We start from the raw sequence: 18989 nt of genomic DNA on the forward strand, positions 1-18989 counted from the left end.
GCGTCCCCCCCGAGCCCCGCTGCGCGGCGCGGTCTCGTCTCCGGCTCCTGCCCGGCGCATCCGCCCGCACAACTTCTGGCCCAGCGGAGCGGGCAGAGGAGGCCTTGGGGTTGGTGTGTTTGTTTGTTTGAACTTCGTTGTCGCCACCTTCCCTCCCCCCCCCCCCGCAACCTCCGCCCCTACCTCACCCCCCTCCCCAGCTTCTGGACGCGAGCGACCGCAGCCGGGGGTGGGGGGATGGGGGTAGGGAGTGTTTGCGGAGGGGAGGGGGAAGAGGTTTAAAAAAAAAAAAGAAGGAAAGAAAGAGATCGCAGCAGGGGTAAAGGGAGCGGACGGGAAGCGATTTTCGCCGACTCTGGATTCGTCCCCGGCGTGCGCAAGAATGGCGGCCCTTCCCGGCACTGTACCGAGGATGATGCGGCCGGCTCCCGGGCAGAACTATCCCCGCACGGGATTTCCTCTGGAAGGTAAGAGCGTCTGGACTTGCCTCGCTTCCCTCCTCCGCCAGGACCTCGAGGTCCTTGGAGAGGTGGCGATCTTCACGGGGTGGTGGCGGCGCCAGCGGCAGCAGGGGAGTCCCCTTCCCTTCTGGATCCAAGTCCGGGCGCCGGACCCAGGAAGTTTCTGGGACCGACACTTGTCCGTTTACGCGTGGGTTTCACCCACCAGCGGCCTCAGCTTCACAGGTCCAGGACTCTGGCCTTTACCCGCGGGGCTGAACTCCGAGGAGATTTCGGCTCCTAGTCAATTTCAAGTCCTAGTGAGTTTCAACTCTGTACGCTATTTTTAGATACTTTCCACCTAACACTTTCTCGGCTCTCTGCGTTCGCCAGCTACGTGCTTTCTACTCTTCTTTTGAATTGTTCTTTTCACCTCTGGGATGGTCTTCCAGCCCCTTGTATTTCGAAATACCAACAATGTGTGATATTTTATGTCTAAACTAGGACTCTGCTTTGGGGTCTGGAAACTAACTTGAAACAATAAATAGTAACGATTTTCGCCCAAAAGTTTCCACTCGGGCTTCTGAACTCCGGAAATCTCTCGGGGGAGATCTCAAGACGGCTAGAGGGCAGGGAAATGTACAGACAAGGGAAAAGTGTTAGTTTTGTGATGTGTCCTCCCTAAATATCCGGCATCCGGGGTGAACCGGCTCCGGGCTCCAGCAAGGGCTGGGAGCGCACCTTTCCTGCGTTTTTGTTTTGTTTTCTTTTTAAACTAATAGAAGGCCTTCACCCTGTCAACTGAGGGATCACTTGGCTTCTGGGGGTAGGTAGCCCAGGATGTCAGAAGTGGTTAGAGAGAGGTGCGACTTTTATTTTTTAATTACTCTTCTTATAATTATATGAGCCCCTTGTGCGTGAAGGAGAGAGAAGGCAAGGAGGGGACGGATGGACAGGCAGCCTGAGATCTGGGGAGGCGGCGGGGGGGGTCCCTCCAGCAGCTAGACGGCGCGGGTCCCTGAATTAGACAGAGGCGAGGAGAGTGGCTCCGTGATCAAGTGCGCGCGAGCAACCACGCAGGCGGGAGAGCGCACAAGCCCGGGGATTTGCCGTAGCACTCTCCTGTAGCGAATGCAAGTAAAACAGGCGGCCGAGGACGCGCAGCGGATTAGGACAATATTTGCCCAACATGACGGAGAATACTGAGGAGAGCCGAGTGCCGGTCGCTAAAGAGGCTCTTGAATATAAAGTTGTGCGCTGGAGAGCTCTCCAGCGCTAATGGCATATCCCGCCACGGAGACCGAGTGACTCGGACTTGGCGACGCACGATTTCTGATTAAATCCGAGGGTGGCTTCAGACACCTACTTTTACGAAGAGGGGTGTGGGGACCGGCAGAGCCAGGGAGGAGGCGGTAGGAACAGCTCAGCAACGGAGCCTCTTCCCGCCTCCTCCCTTCCAATTATACTGTCAGCTCCCTCCACTCGGGCGGCTGTGAAATCGTTCTAATCTGCCAGATCTCCGCAGCCGCCGAGTCCCCAAATTGGGGGGATCGAGGCCGGATTAGTGCACCGGGTGTCCTCCAACCTTCTGGGAGGAAATTGTGTGGACTTTACATTAAAGCTTCCCAGGCGTTCTCCCCTCCCTGGCACACATCAGGCGAGCCTGTCTTCCTGGTTCCCAAAGTCACCCACACCCAGGGACTCTGGCCCATCTGTGCACCAGCCTCTCTGAACCTGCAGGGACAGTTCATGGGTTTTTGAGGCCAAATGAGTATTTGATTAGAAGCTTGCCGACAATGGGGCATGTCCCAAAATCATCCCAAAACGAAATTCGAACTCTGAGAGGGGTTGGAAGGAAGGAGAGTCCCTCAAGGGACAGCCAGGTGCCCCCAGAAGCAGCAGCCAACGGCATTCTGTTGCTGGTCCCTCTGCTGTGCCTTGGCTGTTCAGTTATGGGTAGGACAGTTCTGCTGCCCAGGCCAGGGCTGTAACTACTAGTAATCAACCAACCTCTTCTGGGCCTCAATAAAACGGATCAGACTTGACCACTTAGAGCATGGAACTGACCAGATGGGCCACATCTCACCCATTATCGGCCTCTATAAAAGGCAAGTGGACCTGCCGCCCAAGCTGTGGGTCCAGAGGACCATTGGTCCCAGAGTCCCCAGGCTCCGCCAGTCTCTAGGCTCTGCCCTCTCACCTCTGTCTCTCTCCCTCCCCTTCTCAGAGGCGTTCAGATCCCCCAGGTGTGTCCACATTCCCCATAGTGTGGCAGGACTGGGGACACACAGCATCTGTGGGGACTCTTGCAGCCAACCCTGACCCCTCTCTCCATCTCTGCCAGACCTTCCCTTGGCTTCATGACAGGTTTTTTCCTGACCTCCGAACTACCACAGCTTCAAACGTGGGGAACTGAGATCTGCTCTCAGGGGTCTTGGGGCTCAAACAAAACTGGAGTCAAAAGGCCTGTGTACTCAGTGTCTCCTTCCCATCCTCACCCTGTGCCTCTCTTTTTCCTCATCTCCCCCTTCCTTCTCCAGTGTCCACCCCACTTGGCCAAGGCCGGGTCAATCAGCTTGGTGGGGTCTTCATCAACGGGCGACCCCTTCCTAACCACATCCGCCACAAGATAGTAGAGATGGCCCACCATGGCATCCGGCCCTGTGTCATCTCCCGCCAGCTGCGTGTCTCCCATGGCTGCGTCTCCAAGATTCTCTGCCGCTACCAGGAGACCGGGTCCATCCGGCCTGGGGCCATTGGCGGCAGCAAACCCAGAGTGAGTGTCTTTGCTGCAGAGCTGGCAGCCAGCCTTCCCGTGGTTGGGGTATCCTGGCTGTGGCCCCTGTCTCTACCCTGTGTCATCCAGCAGCACCGGGGAGGGGGTCTATATGCTTCCTATGGGAAGGACAGTGGAAGAGGGTCCCCACTCCCAGACATCCTCCATTATTTGAATTTCTCAGGGATGGGGATAACTGATGTCCCGATTGCCTGAGAGGCCAATGAGGCATTCCTGTGCTGTCCGTACATCTTCCCAGACCCCCTATCACCATCCCAGACCAGGGGTAATCTTTCCCCAGTCTTGCCTGGAATAGTGAGGGGGGACCCCAGTCCTAATTAGGTTTCTATTTTATTACCTATCACTACCCTATTCCACATCCCCCAATCCCGGCCGCCTTCCTGGGAGCCAGTAACAGGTTTCTTGAAAGGATAAAGCCAATCTCAGAATGGAGGCATGGTGACCAGAGCCACCAGCCTGGCCTGGGGCTCTTGGGAGGTTGATATTAAAAGTATCTCCCTCCCTCTACCCCATCTTTCCACTCCTACTCTCCCACCTCCACCTCTGAAGCAGGTGGCGACTCCGGATGTGGAGAAAAAGATAGAGGAGTACAAGAGGGAAAACCCAGGCATGTTCAGCTGGGAGATCCGAGACCGGCTGCTGAAGGATGGGCACTGTGACCGCAGCACCGTGCCCTCAGGTGAGAAGGCAGCTGAGCCAGCAGAACTTGCCCGGAGTCTGGCCAGGGCTCAGGTCATGTGGGGCTGGAGGTGGGAGAGGAGGGGAGATGATGGATGACAGGGAACTCAGAGAAAAGTGAGAAGGAAAAGAACCAGAGCGCAAAGAGGGTGAGGGCACAGGAGGGAATCAGAACTGAAAGGAAGATGGGAAGAGGGAAGAAGGAAAGAAAAGAAGTTAGGAAAGAAGGAGAGAGGGGGAGAAGGAAGAAAGAAAGGGAGAAGGACGACGGGAGAGAGGAAGGAAGGGAGGGAGGGAGAGAGGAGGAAGGAAGGATGGAAGGAAGGAAGGGAGGGAGGGAGGGAGAGAAGGGGGAGGGAAATGCGGAAAAAGTTATCCTATAAAGTTGTGTGGTAAGGGAAGCTCCCCTGGCGCCTTCTCAGAGAAGTGGCCTAGAGAGATGAGTCCATCCTAGGAGGATAGATTGTGATCTCCCTGGATCTTTTTCTCCAAGTCACCATTTCTATTCTGTTGCTGCCACCAGCCACCAGTGGGTCCGAAATGTGGAGGCCCTGAATCTTGCTGCCTGTGTGGGAGAAAGTGGCCCCAGGTGTCTGTGTGTGTACCTGAGCATTCAAGTGTGCAGGGCTGGGATGCACACCTGAGTGTAGGGACTACAGCATCAGGGGCTGGAGGGGCTCCAGGGAGGTCCTGGGGAGGTGGGTGTGGGTGTGAGTGCATCTAGGGTACGTGACAGTGGAAAGCACAAGTGTGTGCAAGGACGTGATAGGAATGCACTAGGTGGGTTCCTCTGCCACCGCCTTGCGACCGTGTGAGTGCCCCAGGTGTGAGTCTCTATGTGAGTGACTGTACTTGTGCCTCCCAGTAGGCGTAAATGTTCAACGGTGGGGGTGGGGGGGAATGGGTGTGAATCCTCCTGAGTGTATTTAGGGGGGAAATGGGCTCCGCTACTTCTCCCAGGGTCCCAGGCGGCCCCGCTCCGCGGCCCCAACGACTTATACTCGCTCTTTTGCCTTTGAATTTCTGAGGTTTAGTGAGTTCGATTAGCCGCGTGCTCAGAATCAAGTTCGGGAAGAAGGAGGAGGAAGACGAAGCGGACAAGAAGGAGGACGACGGCGAGAAGAAAGCCAAGCACAGCATCGACGGCATCTTGGGCGACAAAGGTAGGGAGCCGTCCCGGGGCCGGCGACGCCCGAGCCCGCGTCTCCAGCTCACCAGGGTGCGGGCCAGTGGTGGCGCCGCCGCCACCCGGACTGGCGGACAGATCTTTAGCGGGAGGACTCGCCGCCCCCGGAGCAGCCGGGAGCCTCTCGGTGTGTGCGGAGAGCGCCCCCTCGGTGCGCCCCCAGGCCGGGTTGGGTGCGGAGCCCGCGACTCAGTTGCACGGCGGAGCGGGGTCCTGACGGCCTCTGCGCCCCCGGGGAACCCGGCGGCGGGTTAGGGCTCCGGGCGCCGCGGACTGCGCACCCCGTTGAAGACTCCGGGCCGTGTGTCCTCCGGGGCTGGCGTTTTGGCTGCTAGTCCGGGTGTCCGTGTCGATCTATTATTTATAGGAAACTTGGGCAAGGGGGCGGGGGGCGAGGAAAGAGGAACCGGCCCCGCGGCTCCCTAAGTGAATTTGTTAAGCAGACCCGCACACGCTCTCTAAACGGTCCCTTGAAACCCCGCCTGACAGTTGACTGACCGCTGCAATCAATAAAAATTAGCGAGGGCCGCGTGGGCCGCCGCCTAATTCTCCGTCCTGTGACGCCGGGGCTGAACCGAGACAGCGCGGAGGTAGCGGGGGAGGGGGCAGAAGGGTGCACTTTTGAGGTGCTTTCCTCTTGGGCACGCGCAGGCGGGGCCAGGAGTTGAGGCCGAGTTCTCAGATGCCCAGGGTCGGAGGATCCCAGTGCGGGAGAGAGATTCAGGCTCCACACGCCCTCTCCCCGCTGCTAGCGTGGTTGCCGAACGGGTCTGGAGTCTGAGCCCCGCTTTTTCTGGAGATGGACTAGGGAAGGCGTTTATCTTTCAAGCGCCTGCGCGCCCAGGAAAGGGGACTGTGCTTTTGTTTATTGACGGGGTAAGTTTCAAGAGAAGGGAGAGTCCTTCCTCAATACCACTCCCCTCGCAAGTCTCTTTGAGACTTGGTTAAGTGTGCTTCAAGGGGGGACGCGGGTAAAGAAAGAAAAACGGAAGACCCAAAGTCACGTAGACTGACGGGAAAAGAAGCTACGGGAAGAGAAGCTAAGCCTCCAGACACACACGGAGGGAGGCAGCAGGCAGACAGGAACGGCAGTGGCCACTATAACCTGCAAAAAAAAATGGTGGATTTGGAAAAAGTGGGGGAGTGTTCTGAACCCTGAAACTTGTAAAAGAGCACAGTTTCATTTGAGTTTCCTTCCAGGGGGTTCTCCTCTCCTCGCCTCCCTGGAACTCCTAGCCTAGGTCTCCCTCCAGCTTTCAGTAGTCTCTCCCAACCTTGAAGATGAACTTCACAGACAAAGCCCGCTTCCAAAGACAACTCCCAGCCAGGCCCAGCCCTCACAGGCCTGGTCTGAGGGGGAAGGATGGTGGGGGGGGCGGTACGGGCGGCCCAGTGTGGGAGCAGTCTGGAGCTGGGGAAGAAGCGGGCTATTGACATTCAGGGCCCCAAGTGGAGCCCAGTCCCACTGGGGACAAAAGGGCAGGGAAGAAAGTGAGCGAGCTGTGCCTGGCGTCCCGCTGTGCGGGCCTGCCGAGGGCCTCGGGGCTGCAGCGGGAGGCGGCCTGGGGCTTCCAAGTAAGCCCCTGGCTCGGCAGAGGCAGCCTAGAGCCCGGGGATCCCTGGCGGGGTTGGGGGGGGAGGAGACCCACTCCTTATTTCAGTTCACATTGGAAAGGGACTTAGTTGAACTTCTTTTTCTTGGGGGGGGGGAGAGAACTTGAATAGTCTTTCCCTGCGAAATACAGCGCAGCAGATACAGCTTCTGAGAGGTACCCCAGGAGAAGTGAAGGAAGTTTGGTTTTATTTGGAGACACTGTGTGTGTGTGTGTGTGTGTGTGGCAGGGATACCCCAATGTGCTTCCAATTCAGTCTGTAAGGAAGCACAATAGATAAATTTCTTTTGAGGAAGAATAGAAGGGAAGGGATGGGAAGGGATGGGAAGGGAAGTAACGGAAAGGAAAAGGGTAGCAAGTTCGCTTTGGAAATCCCTTTGGCTCAAAGGAGTCCAGGGGTTTCCGGTGCTGATCTGGGCTTATAAAACCAGCAGAAAGGCAACTTCGCTGGATAGAGGTTTTCCCTGCAGTAGAACCAGGAACTTCCAAGTCTCCAAGGGTTTAAGGAGGAGGCTGGAGGTTCCAGATTGGAAGGTTGAAAGTACTGGCGCTGAGTCTGGAGAGGAGTTGCAGAAATGAAATGAAAGCGGTGGGCCTGATGTCCAGAAAGCCCCGTGGTTTTTGAGTGACAGTGGGCATGTTGGGCCCTGTGATTGGGAGCTGGACGGCGGTGTAAGCGCATGTCTCTCGGTGTGGCGGTTTGCCCACGGGCCTTTGGATCGGAGCCGTGGATTCTATGTGGATATGCAGTATGATTGTAGATGGGTGTGATGGGCAGTATGACAGGGGGGATGAGAGAGGGTTGTCTTTCCATCTGTGGACAAATGGTATCAGCTCCGCATTTGAGTACCTTGGCCAGTGGCTGGCATCTCGGTGAACCACCCAGTTGGAAACTCTCATCTCTCTCCCAGGCCCTGCATGTCAGTTTCATGGCCAAGTTAAAGGTGAAAAGACCTCCCAACCTCCACCCCAGTGGGCCAGATGGGGAGAGACAGAGATACCCTTGGGCAGAGCAGGGGGAGGGGTGCACACCCACAAACTTTGTTTTGGCTTCTTGCTCTTGACAAATGCCTTCTCCGGGGGTTGCCTCTCTCAAGGCGGGGAGCCGCCGAAGAAGGGGTTTAAGAGCTCTCCTCTTTAAGCGCTAAAGAGAGATCCCTCCCTGAGTCCGTTTTTTCCTATCGTCCGCTTGGCATTTAATAATGTTAAGACTTATTAGAGCTGGTAATGAAAACTGGGACTGCTGAATAGGAAACTGTGTTGGAGAGGGGTGTAATAGCTTCCAGGCATGGTAAGAAACTATTTATCCGCAATCAGTCCTCACTCTCAGAGTTTGAAGCACAAACGTTAAGTTGAAGGGTTTTAAAGCGATTAAATTGAGCTTTTATTTCTGTGCACTTTCATCTCTGAACAGCTCACTCCTGCTCCCCTTGGGCTGATATTCATGAGGCTGTTCATATTTTTTTTTTTTTTTTTTGCTCTTATCCTTGTTAAGACTGAGTTATCAGGATTGTTGGTTGTGAGAATTCTCAGACCGCTTTGGAAAGGGGCTCCGGCCATGCTCTGCACACCTGGAAAGGTTCCTTGCCCTCATCCACTTGGACTCTCTCCTCCTCACCCCTTCTCCGAGGATCAGGGGAGAGACAGGCAGGGACTCGACTGGTGAAGGATTTGAGGAGGGATGGGGAAAGAAAAAGATCTTCCCAGCCTGAGTCCAGGGAGACTCTTGTGGGAAATTTGATAGGGGTTTGCAAAGAGTCAAACCATTCCTCCGTGGGAGCCGAGGGAGTGAGTGTGAAGAAATAAGCAATAATTTAGAAAAGCAGTAACAACAGTAATAAAGAGTAGAGCACCAATGCCTCTTGCATCTGACAAGGCTCAAGTTTAGGCTGAAACTGACCAGATCAGGCCACGTAGGTCTCTAGGGTAGAAGCCCAGCCAGGTCACAATCAATATGAAATAAGGTGGAAATTCACAAGATTAAAAAGAAGAGTGTGTATTTTCGGGAGGGGTGGAGTGGCGACGTCAAAGTCCACCCGGGAATATGCTGACTTCCCGCTCTGAAAGACCATCTGAGGTGGAGGCCAAGGGTGTGCGTGCGTGAAAGGCAGATTTGTATTTCTTTGCATTTTTCCTTAATTTGTTTTTAAAGCAGCAAACTTACAGGTGTGGAGTGAGAAATGACGGAGAAGGATCGGAAAGGAGGGGAGAGCCCGAAGTGTCGGTTTGAGACACTTGTAAAAGGAGGTGGGAAACAATTTAATTTGGCAGAGCTGCGATCGCTGCTAATGCGGTTTTCGGTCGTTTGCTACACTGGAGGAAGCTGTTTTGATTGTGTGTACAAGGACCTGCCAAATTTAATTAGGCTCCGGGGGAGCGAATGAATAGGGGAAGGGGGGCACGGCTCCCCTCAGCCCACACCGTTTTTTCGGCTTCACACCTGGAAGGGGCATTGTTTACTGGCTGGGCGAGAACGGGAGAGGGGAGGGGAGGGGCCTCCAGGGAGAGGGGCCTTGGAAGAGGGAGCGAGGGAGGGGTCGAAGATAGTCCATTTATCAAGAAACAATCTGCATTGATTTATACCAACAAGTTCCCTCCTCTGTAAATGTGTGTTTACAGAAAGGTAATTGACACTCCACCAAATCAAAGGATTACCCCGGGTTGGCAATCTAATCAAACAGAGTCCAGGCGGGATTTGAGGCTGTTCAGAGTGGGATCAGCTTCGCATAATGGGGGCTCGGAGGAAGATGGGAGGGTGTCAGGCAATTCCCCGGCTTTAGACAGAGCTCGGCGGTGGATATTCAGTGAGACCAGAGGGGGAGAGGGAGGGGGGTGAGGGCTCCGCCGCGCCGGGGTGGTGGGGGGATGGGGTGAGCGGAGAGGAGGGGTGCGGGGGTCTGAGGCAGATATCTCGGGGGAGGGGGCTCCGGGCGAGGGGCCGAACCCACACTGGGCTGACAAGACTCCCCCTTTCTTTCCTCCATCCCCCCAACCGAAGAAGAGAGAGAGGGTGGAGGGAGCTGGGACTAACGAAGAACAACAATGAGATAACTATTACAAAGGCGAACACTGGCGCGCGCGCGCTCGCAGCCCCAGAACCCGCGGTAAATAAACAAAGTCGGCAAACTGTTTGCCAGATAAACTCGTGCCTAAATCGAGTGTGACGGGCAAGGAGAGAAGAGACAGAAGGAGATAAGGTTGGAGGGGGAATGAACGAACATAATCTAATAGAAGACATTTAGAAAACAAAGTTTAAACAAGGGAGAACAGGCGAGCGGAGGGTAATTAGCCGCCCCAGAGAGAGAGGGACGCCTTCGGAGGGCTGCGGGTGGGGTCTCGGAGACCGGAGCCGCGGAAGAGCTGCGCGTTAGGGAGAGGGGATGCCTTTGGGACTCCGCGGGGGACCAGGAGAAGGGTGTCCGGGGCGCGCAAAGGAAGGGCTCAGCTCCCAGATTGAGGTTCCCGCGCAGCCCCAGTCTCCCAAACGCATTTCTAAACAGGGTGGGGTCCCCCGCTGCGAGGGCATGCGGGTTTTCTGTTCACCTCCGGGCACGCACTGCCACACACCGGCTGTTTCCAGGCGTCTAAAAGACTCGTGTGCACGGCACAGCCGTTAAAGGAATTAGATATTTACCAGTTTGAAATAAGCCTGGCTCTTAAGAAGAGAGAAGAGAGAGGGGACATTGAAAAGATGAGGCTGGGGGAAGACTTCAAACGAATTCATCATTTGGAATGGTGGAGGGGAGATTTACCAGACAGTATTGGGAAGTTATTTAGATATTAATAACACATTTTCCTGAGGCACGACCACGGCAGCCATCTGCGCTGCTCTCCGAGCTATTTGGCTGGGTGAAATATGGGCGTCTCAAATGTTGGGAAGAGATAACGCAATCAGGCTAACCCTGGTCCTAAGACGGCATCGCAGCGTTAAACCCGGATTAACCTCCCCCCTCCTACCCCCGCGGCCCCCTCCCCTGTCACAGCTTTCCAAATTTTTCAGTGGAATTTACATGGAAGGATTTAAAAGCACATATAACAGTAGCCTTAAAGCAGTATGGTGATTATTGGGGCTTTTTTTTTTTTAAGAATGTCTTTCTGAAAATGATAGTTGTCACATACTACATTTTATATAAATAATCTATACACACATATTTTTTAATATAGGGAAAGAGGACTGAGCAAATGAGATTTCCTTCTAGGCTGCTTCTTTGGAGTTTCTATTTACCATCATCAGCAAAGTTGATGAGGCTTCATTCCTAATGGGCACCTAAGGATATAAGCATGAAATGTCCAAGACCCCTCCCTGGCTCTGTCCTGGAAGCGCATAGTCTAAAGCCAGATAGAACTCACACCACATAATAGACAGTGCCAGGTGAGGGGGAGCCTTCCTGCTACCAAGAAGAACACAGAAGAGACACCCCAAAGGGGAGGTTCTCCAGGGGCTTTGGGGCCTTGAAGGCCACGACTAAGGGGGGGCACATTCCAGGAATTCCAGAAAAATAGCTCGTCTCCCTCTCCCACTCCAGACTAATGAGGTAATTAGGAAACCCAGTTGGGGATGGGAATGAGAGGGACTGGAAGGTTGGGACACCCCCCCCCCCAATTTTTGCTGTCGTTGGCCTTTCTTCTCCTTTCCCCCTTCCCCCAACTCTGGCTGAAAGAGGAAAGGTGGAAATGGGGTCAGCGCTTTCTGACCTGCTCTGGAGCGATTGGCCCCGGCTGGGGTCGGGCGGGGGAGGGAGGGAACTTGCCTTCCCAAATCGAATCAAGGCAGAACGGTGACCTAAGGGGGAAACTTCCCCATTAGTAGATAGATCTCTCCAGAACTTCAAACAAAGTGGGGGGAAGGGAGAGGCGAGGCAGGGAGGGAGTCTGGAGGGAGCACAGGGGGAGCTAGGAGCAAGCAAAGGGGAGGGGCCTGAAGAAGGAAGAGAAGGGGTCGAGGGCAAAGGGGAGGTGAGGGCCAAAGGAAGGGGTATAGGGAAGGGGATGCCAAAGAGGGGTGGGCTGCACTTGGAACTTCAGCCCCGGGGGAGAGGAAAAGCGTCGCGAGCCGCAGCAGCCTCTAGAGGGATGAGGGGAAGTTGTGTGCACCCCAAGTCTCGCTCCAAAGAGGCCCCGCGGGCAGGCCAGGGAGCCTTGGGGCCCTCGTGCCCAGCCCTCTATTCGGCAGCTGAGTGAGCGCGGGTTGCCAGGGCCGGAGAGCCCTGCGGGCCTGCTGAGGATGAATTGGTTCGACTTTCTGAGACTGCGGGTCGGCTCGTGAACCTTTCCAAGATTCGGTTGCCCGGGCTCTGGAGGTGTGCTGGGCCCGAGCCCGGGTCGAGGGCAAGGCAGGGATGGGCAGAGGCCTGGGAGACCCAGAGCCACAGCGGAGGGACGAGAGAGAGTCAGAAAGGAGGAGAGCTTCAGGAGAGAGAGAGCGCGCGTGCACGAGAAAATTCAGAGAAAGACCCAGTGCGGGACGGGAGAACCTTGCCTAGAGCGTTTGAGGACGCTGAGAAACGCGCCGGGGCCGAGGGAGGCGCAGAGCAGCCGGAAGAAAGACAAAGAGACGCAGAGGCACCGAAAGGCTGGCCTGGGACTGGGAGATCAGGAGAGACCTCGGGACCTAGAGACGGCCCTCGGGAGAGCGCGGGCGGAGAGGGCGAGCGCGCAGAGCCGGGTGGCGGCGGGAGGCGGGCGAGCCGCTGTCGTCCTTTTGATCCTCCGCTGCTTCTCCTTATCAGAAGCGCTTTCGGTGACACCGTCACAAAGGCAGTTCATCATATTACAGCGCGGCCGGGCGGCTCGCTGCGATCCCGCCGCTTAATTAGAGGAGAGCCAGTCGGGCCGGCGGGACGGGCGGGAGGCCGACCCCGAGGCGGGGGTCCGGGGTCCGCGCTCCGACCGGGGTGCTGGAAAGGGGCCGGCCTGTGAGCCTGGCCCCGTCGGGACTAGCGGCGAGAGGGGCGGAGAACCCTTATTCAGAGCGCCGCTAAATCAATATCCCAGTCCGGGTTTCACTGCCGGCAGAGTGAGGCTCACCGCCTTATGGTTTTTAGCAGCCGCCCCTTCTAAGTTCCCAGGTTGGGGAAGGGGTGGCGCGCAGGCCACCATCCCCACTCCCCAGCTTCGGGACGCTGCAGACTGGAGGGTAAGAGTGAGGTTACAGCACTGCAGGAGCTGACGGCTTCGTGCTGCTCTGATCCAGTTCCTGGCTGAGTGTTCGATCCCTGCCTCTGATAGCCTGCTCTCCCAATCTCCAGCTGAGCCCAACAGGACGAATCTGGGAGGGGCAAAGTGCACTGCGCTGGGCCCAGGAAGTATACCATCCGTCCTGCCCCCAACTCACTAACAATGCAATCTTGAACAACTCTCTTAGCCCCTCTGGGTCTCAGTTTCCTTCCATGAAAAACCAGAGAATTGCACTAAGACAAAGATTCTTATCCTTTTGGGGGAACCTGGACCCCTTTGAGAATGGGGTAAAACCTAAGAAATTGGCTATTCACAGAGGTTCACACAGGAGGAATTTTACAGACCGTACAGAGGGGTGTGTGGGCTTCTAGAGGCCACACCCCATTAAGAACTTCACATGCACATGTTTTCTGGTTACTCCGGTATCCTTGAGGGAGCATCTGAGTCCAGGAGCAGGAACCCGAGCCCAGGAGGGGGAGATGGATGGTGGGTGGGGTGGGGTGGGCTGGGCTGGGCTGGGGGAAGAGGTGAGGCTGAGAGCCTGACCTCTGTCTGGCCCTTGCCGCTTCCTTCTCCTTCCAAAACAGAGGCAGTGAATCCCACCCTCCCATCCCCATTTGGTTGTTGGAGGGTTCTTTCTTTATGAGGTTGTTATATGCAGAGATAAGCACAAGTGCTGTGCTCCCCTTTTGTATGTCTGAAAGAAAGAGACGGAGAGAGAAAAGAAAGGGAAAAAAAGAAGAAAAAAAAAGAGAAACATTTTCTCAGGGAGTCAATTTCTTCATTCATTCTGTAAAAATATTGTTGAGCACCTACTGTGTCCCGGGCATTGTGTTAAGTGCCCAGGAATACCTGAGACATCAAGAAGGTCCCTGACTTCGTGGAGTTCTGAGCCAGGTGGTGGAGACAGAAAATAAACAGACTGTGCTTCAGTGCATGTGTCTGTGTGAGTGTCGACCCATTATGTCTCCCCGTGCGCCTGCCTCCTTGCCAGACTACCTGTGTGTGTCTGGGTGTCTGTGAATGCCGGGGAAGGGGAAAATGAAGTGTCTGAGTGTGTGTGTTTGGGTAAGTCCCCGGGCGAGCACAACAGCAGGATGTTTGGGGGCCCTTGCTGAGTTTGGCAGGCAGCCTCCAACCTGATCCCGGGAATCTCAGGCGTCAACCAGGGCCTCGAAGCGCCGCGGGTTCCAGCGGGGGGAGGAGGGAGGAGCAGCCCGGCCGCGGGGCTCCGGAGCCTCTGGCCTTCGCTGCGCTCTTTGTCTGACCAAAGATCAAAGAGGCCCCGGGATCGGACAGAAAAGGGGGTGGGGCGTCCGCACGAGAAGTAGCTTGGAAAACCGCCCCCTGAACTTTTCTGGGGTCCTTTCCGTGGGACCCAGACCCGACAGAGCCCCAGACGAGTGGGCGGCCACCTTTCCTCGGGTCCCTCTCCACGGTCGCGCGGGGTGACAGGTGAAGAGGATGTTACGGCTTCGGGTTCGAATTCAGACCGCGGGTCTCTAGGTGACTGAGGAAGGTGAAGAGAGGGCGACATTCCGCCGAGGTTTTGTGGGGTGGACATGTGTTTGCCCGGTGTGTTGTTTATACTTTTGCGTGGAGATGGGATCAAACCTTCCTGTTCCCTGGAAACTTGTCCAGGAAGTCCGCACCGAATTTATCTGGGCTGTGTAGACAAGAGCATCAGATTGAAGCTCGAGTTTCTGTGTAAAGCGACAACTTTGGGGTTGGGAGGGGTCAGGGGGCGTCTTAAGGAACCTTCTGGAACTGTCTCGTTCCCAGTGAAAGGCTGCAGAAGCGCCTCTATCCCCCGGAGTTGTAACACGGAGTTGTAACCACGGATACAACTGACAACGCTGGTGCAGCCGCAGGACCAGAACCTGACCCCCAAATTTGCACTAAGTCCCACCCCTGCGCCGCCCGCCCCGCCCTTGCGATCCTCGTCTTTACAGTTTACCTCCACGTCTGGACTTTTTGAGCTCGGATCCACCCTTCGGAGGGTTAAAAAGTACGACAGAAAAAAAGAAATTCCAATGTACGCGTGTGGGAGAAGGGGCGCAGCTAGGAGAAACCCTCTTCTGCTGCCGCGTTGTCCCCCACCCACCCCCTCTGTACCCCTTCCTCTCCAGCTGCCTGCAAATGCCAAAATTCAAAATCTCTTCCCTCTCCCTCCCATCTTTGGCGGTGGGAGAAGATTCTGAATTATTGCGCCAGCATTTCTGGGATTTACTGGAGGTGTTGAGAGTGAACCCTAAGAAAAGAGGCTGTGGGACTTTCTTTAATAAGTGGGGCTAAACTTCCGTCCCTCAGGGGGTCGAATCGTGTTCGGGTTTGGACGTTCCTTTCGATGGCCTGTACAGGCAGGCGACAACAAGAGGTTTAGCTGGTGCGCTGAGAGCTGTGCGCCGTGGGCGATTAACGCGATCAATGCCCCTTGGCGTCTCCCCCTAAAAAGACCCCCAAAACAAAAACAAAACCCCCTTTCCCCTTCTGGCTGCGTGGTGGGTTTGAGTCCCGGGAGCCCATTTTGTAGTGTGGAGCCTTGCATCAGTGCCGGAGCCTCAGTTTCCCGATCTGATTAGTGGGGATAAGAGACTCTCCGCACCTCCCAGGGCGGGAGGAAATCAGGACCTGGAGAGGCTCTTTGGAAACTGGTCAGCGGGTCCGAGGAGGGGGAGAGGGAGGCTCCGAGAGTTTCTCCTCCGCTGGGGCCGCCCCCTCCTCTCAACGCCCTCCCGGCACTGTCCCCGCTCGCGCCTCAATGGCCACTTTAGAAATACAAACAACTTTAGAAATAAAGTAACCAAACCCCCGAAAGGGGCTTTGAAGGGGCGAATGCCTGGTGGCGCTTTACTATGGTGTGGGCCGAGGCCCCGGCCTAATCCCGCTTTCATTTTCACCGACGGCCGCGGGGGAAGCGCTCCCGGCCTCCCGGCCCCTCAGGAGGCTGATTAGGCCACAAAGAGCCCCCATTATCCCGAGAAGAAAACCGGGGGGCGGCGCGGGGCGGGGGAGCGGGGGGAGCGGCCCGCCCGCGCCCGGGCTATTGACTTAGTGGATGAAGTCAAGAGCGGGCACGCTGGGAGCCCGGGAGGGGGAGGGGGAGGGGAGGGGACAGGGACGGGAGGGGGTGGGGTGGGGGCTGGCCCCGCGCGGGAAGGGGCGGGGAGACCGAACAAAACAGGATGCACAAAACCCCACAACAAAACCGAGCCCCGGGCCAGGGGAAGCCAGGCCCCGGTGGGCTGCTGAGCCTCTGCTGGGTCAGCTGCCCGCGGCGGCCCCCGGAGATGGGAGTGTCGCAAAAGAGCCTGGAGTCGCTGGCTTTCTTGGGAGGGGGTGGTGGAGGAAGCGAGAAAGGTGTCTGTCGCAAAGTGCTGCGTGGCTAGGGCGCACGCCTCTGGCTCTCAGGCCTTGCTTTCCTCCTCCTGAACCCGCGGAGTCGGGTCCAGAGGCCTCCAGAAGTCACCCCCCGCTGCGTCCACCTGCGGGCCTGTGATCAGTGAGGTCTGGTGGGCAGAGGCCACCCCTGTGAGATGCTCTAGAGGAGGTACCTGAGTGGGAGGTGGGGAGGGGGAAGAATGAAGGAGAAGGGGAAGTCCTGGAGCCTGAAAGATCGGGGTAGCTTTGAGTGAGGTCTCCTGAGAGCCTCAGTGTTCCCATCTGCAAAACTGTCCCATGGATGACAACTTCACAGTGCATTGGGAAGGGTCAACAATATAATTACATAAAACACAGGACCGATTGGGAGACGATCAATATTGCTTTGCAATCCCTTCCACCTCCTCTTCTCCAAGGCCTCTTTCAATCTAGAACCCACCCCTCTATGGCTTCAGAAATAATAGGGGATGGAAATCTATAAGTGATCACCATATCTGGACTGGGGTGGGGCAGCGGGGGGTGAGGGCAGGTGTTCAGCCGGTGCCAATGAATAGTGTTCTTCCTTAACGAAAAGAAATCAGCGGGCCCTGTGGGCAGCTCCTCATTCAACAGAGGCCAAGGGAAGAAGGCAGAAACAGAGCCCAACAGACTTGTTAGGGGTGTGGAAGGACTTTCCTCACCTGAGTTCTGCCCCACCCTCACTCCCAGATAAAGGCTGGGCAGCTTTGGCAGGCAGGTTGGGAAGGTGGGCACCGTGTCCAGATTGAGGACACGGTGGAAGCATCCTCCGGGTGTAAAGGAGGCAGGTGCGGGTATGTGACACAGGCCCCCAAACACACCCCATCCCCAGTCATAGCTGCCCCTACCCCAAATAGGCTGGGTCCAGGCCCTGACCCAAATGACTTGGAAGCGCTTCGAAGGCTGTTCATCCGTTCATCTCAGAAGTATTTATGAAACCCTTCTTTCTGTGAGCCGTTCTGGGGATGATACCACCAGAGCCTCAGCTGTGGACTCCTCAAGGCTGAGTGAAGGAGTTAGGACTTATTCCAAGGGCAGTGGGAAGCCAAGGCAGGGAAGCGATGGACTGAGCAGAGAATGTACTAGAAGGTGTGGAGAGACCAGCTAGAAGGTTAATGAGAGAGAGAGAGAGAGATACAGAGGGGATGGAGAGCAAAGGATGAGTGGAGAGATTTTAGAAGAGGGCGGGCGGCCCCAGCCTGGGATGGAGAGGAAGGGAGAGAAGCAGCTGTTTCCAGATTTTTCCACCTGATGCCCAGGTGTACTGAGCCTATGGCTGGCTAGGTCAATTAAAGGGACCTTGGGATTCCTCTCTACGCTGAGATCCCAAAGGGTAAGACAGAGTTGTATAGACCTTAGAGGTCATCGGGTCATTTTACAGATTGAAAAGCTGAGGTCCAGAGGGCGTGGCCTGAGTGAGCCCAAAGGAGGAGAAGTAACCCCGGTGTGCTGGCAGTTGCACTGGTAAAGGAGAAAAATAAGCTGGTGGAAGTCTTGTTTCTAGGAATTCGAAGGCTTGGGGTGAGGGCGAATACAACCCTTTCCCATCTCTACAGTACGTCATTCTTTGTGTGTAATACGATACACGCTTTCAAGTTCCATTTCAGAGGGGAAAACTGAGGCACAGAGAAATTAGCCCAAGGAAGAAGGGAGGGGGGCGTTCTTCCCTAATAGGGTCTGCAGGACCCTGATGCCTTTACCTACGAAGCCTGAAGGGCACAGATCCAGCTGTGCTTCTTGCCGCATCTGAACCATGCAGCCCCCAGCACCCTCCCCATCCTTCAGGAACCCTAGATCCTCAGGCCCCAGGGAGACTCTAGCTTAAGGCAGTACCCCCCACGGGGATCTTGAGACTTGACAGATGCTGAAGATTCGGTCCTCTGAGGGTCTGCTCATCTTCCCGAGAAGAGTCCTTTCAGCAGCCCCAAGGAAAAGTAACCACAGTATCTTGACTGGGGTTAGAATTCAGATGCCCCATGAAGAGGCCCCGGCTTCAACACTTAACTGCTGTGTAACTCTGGACGCAATTTCTCCGGTCTTTGCTCTGTTGTCTGAACAAAGGCAAGATGCCATCAGCCTCGTGGTTTTCAAACTGTGTTCCGTGGAGCCTTGGGGTTCCAAACAAGAGCTTCCGGGGTGATGCGGCCCACGAGGATCCTTCAGGCTCTGGTGCTCTGCGCGTGACTGCGTTGGAGGGGAAGAAGTCAAAACCAGCGTTGTTTCCCATTGATAGAGGAAACTCTGGTGAGACGGGGCTTTGTCCTAGGGAGGAGATGAGACTGCTATCCTCGGCTACTCCGGAGGGGAGGAGGGACAAGCTCTGTTTATGCCTGGAATCAGAGCCCCGGGGCTGTGGTTATTGGTCTTCAGAGATAAGCTGATATTGCTTATCTGGTGACAAATGGTTCCCCTCCTCTTCCATTGCCCTGATTAGAGAACTTTCTCTCCTGGCTGGGAGGTCTCTCTGGGAAAACAGGCAGAGCTGGGCTGGTCTCTAGACAGTGGGGTTTACCTCTTGAGGCCCTGACCCACTTGCTGCTGGGCCAGGGGGAGGCAGTTACCCTCTCTGTGCTTGATCGGGGTACTGGTGGTGTGGCTGGGTTGCAGCATCATCTTGGCTTGGTCCTGGAAGGAGGATTCAATGCAGAGTGGGGGAGATGGAAAGACCCGTGAGCCAGGAGGGCAGAAGGGTGTGCCCC

General features: G+C 55.9%; 1 protein-coding gene across 3 annotated transcripts in view; it reads left to right on the forward strand.

The window, feature by feature from the left end:
* The first annotated feature begins 249 nt into the window (after window positions 1-249).
* PAX7 (paired box 7) overlaps window positions 250-18989 on the forward strand; it is a 99590-nt gene continuing 80850 nt past the window's right edge. Inside the window, exons 1-4 of one of the 3 annotated variants that reach the window (XM_079914491.1) lie at window positions 250-467; window positions 2981-3216; window positions 3787-3916; window positions 4944-5078. In XM_079914491.1, the coding sequence (XP_079770617.1) occupies window positions 383-467; window positions 2981-3216; window positions 3787-3916; window positions 4944-5078 (586 nt within the window). In that variant the 5' untranslated portion in view covers window positions 250-382. Of the gene's footprint in view, window positions 468-1026; window positions 1267-2980; window positions 3217-3786; window positions 3917-4943; window positions 5079-18989 lie in introns of those variants that run through there. The other 2 variants (XM_079914492.1, XM_079914493.1) reach the window with 2 other exon arrangements.

The sequence above is a fragment of the Stenella coeruleoalba genome, assembly GCF_951394435.1.
Source record: "Stenella coeruleoalba genome assembly, chromosome: 1".
Taxonomy (NCBI): domain Eukaryota; kingdom Metazoa; phylum Chordata; class Mammalia; order Artiodactyla; family Delphinidae; genus Stenella; species Stenella coeruleoalba.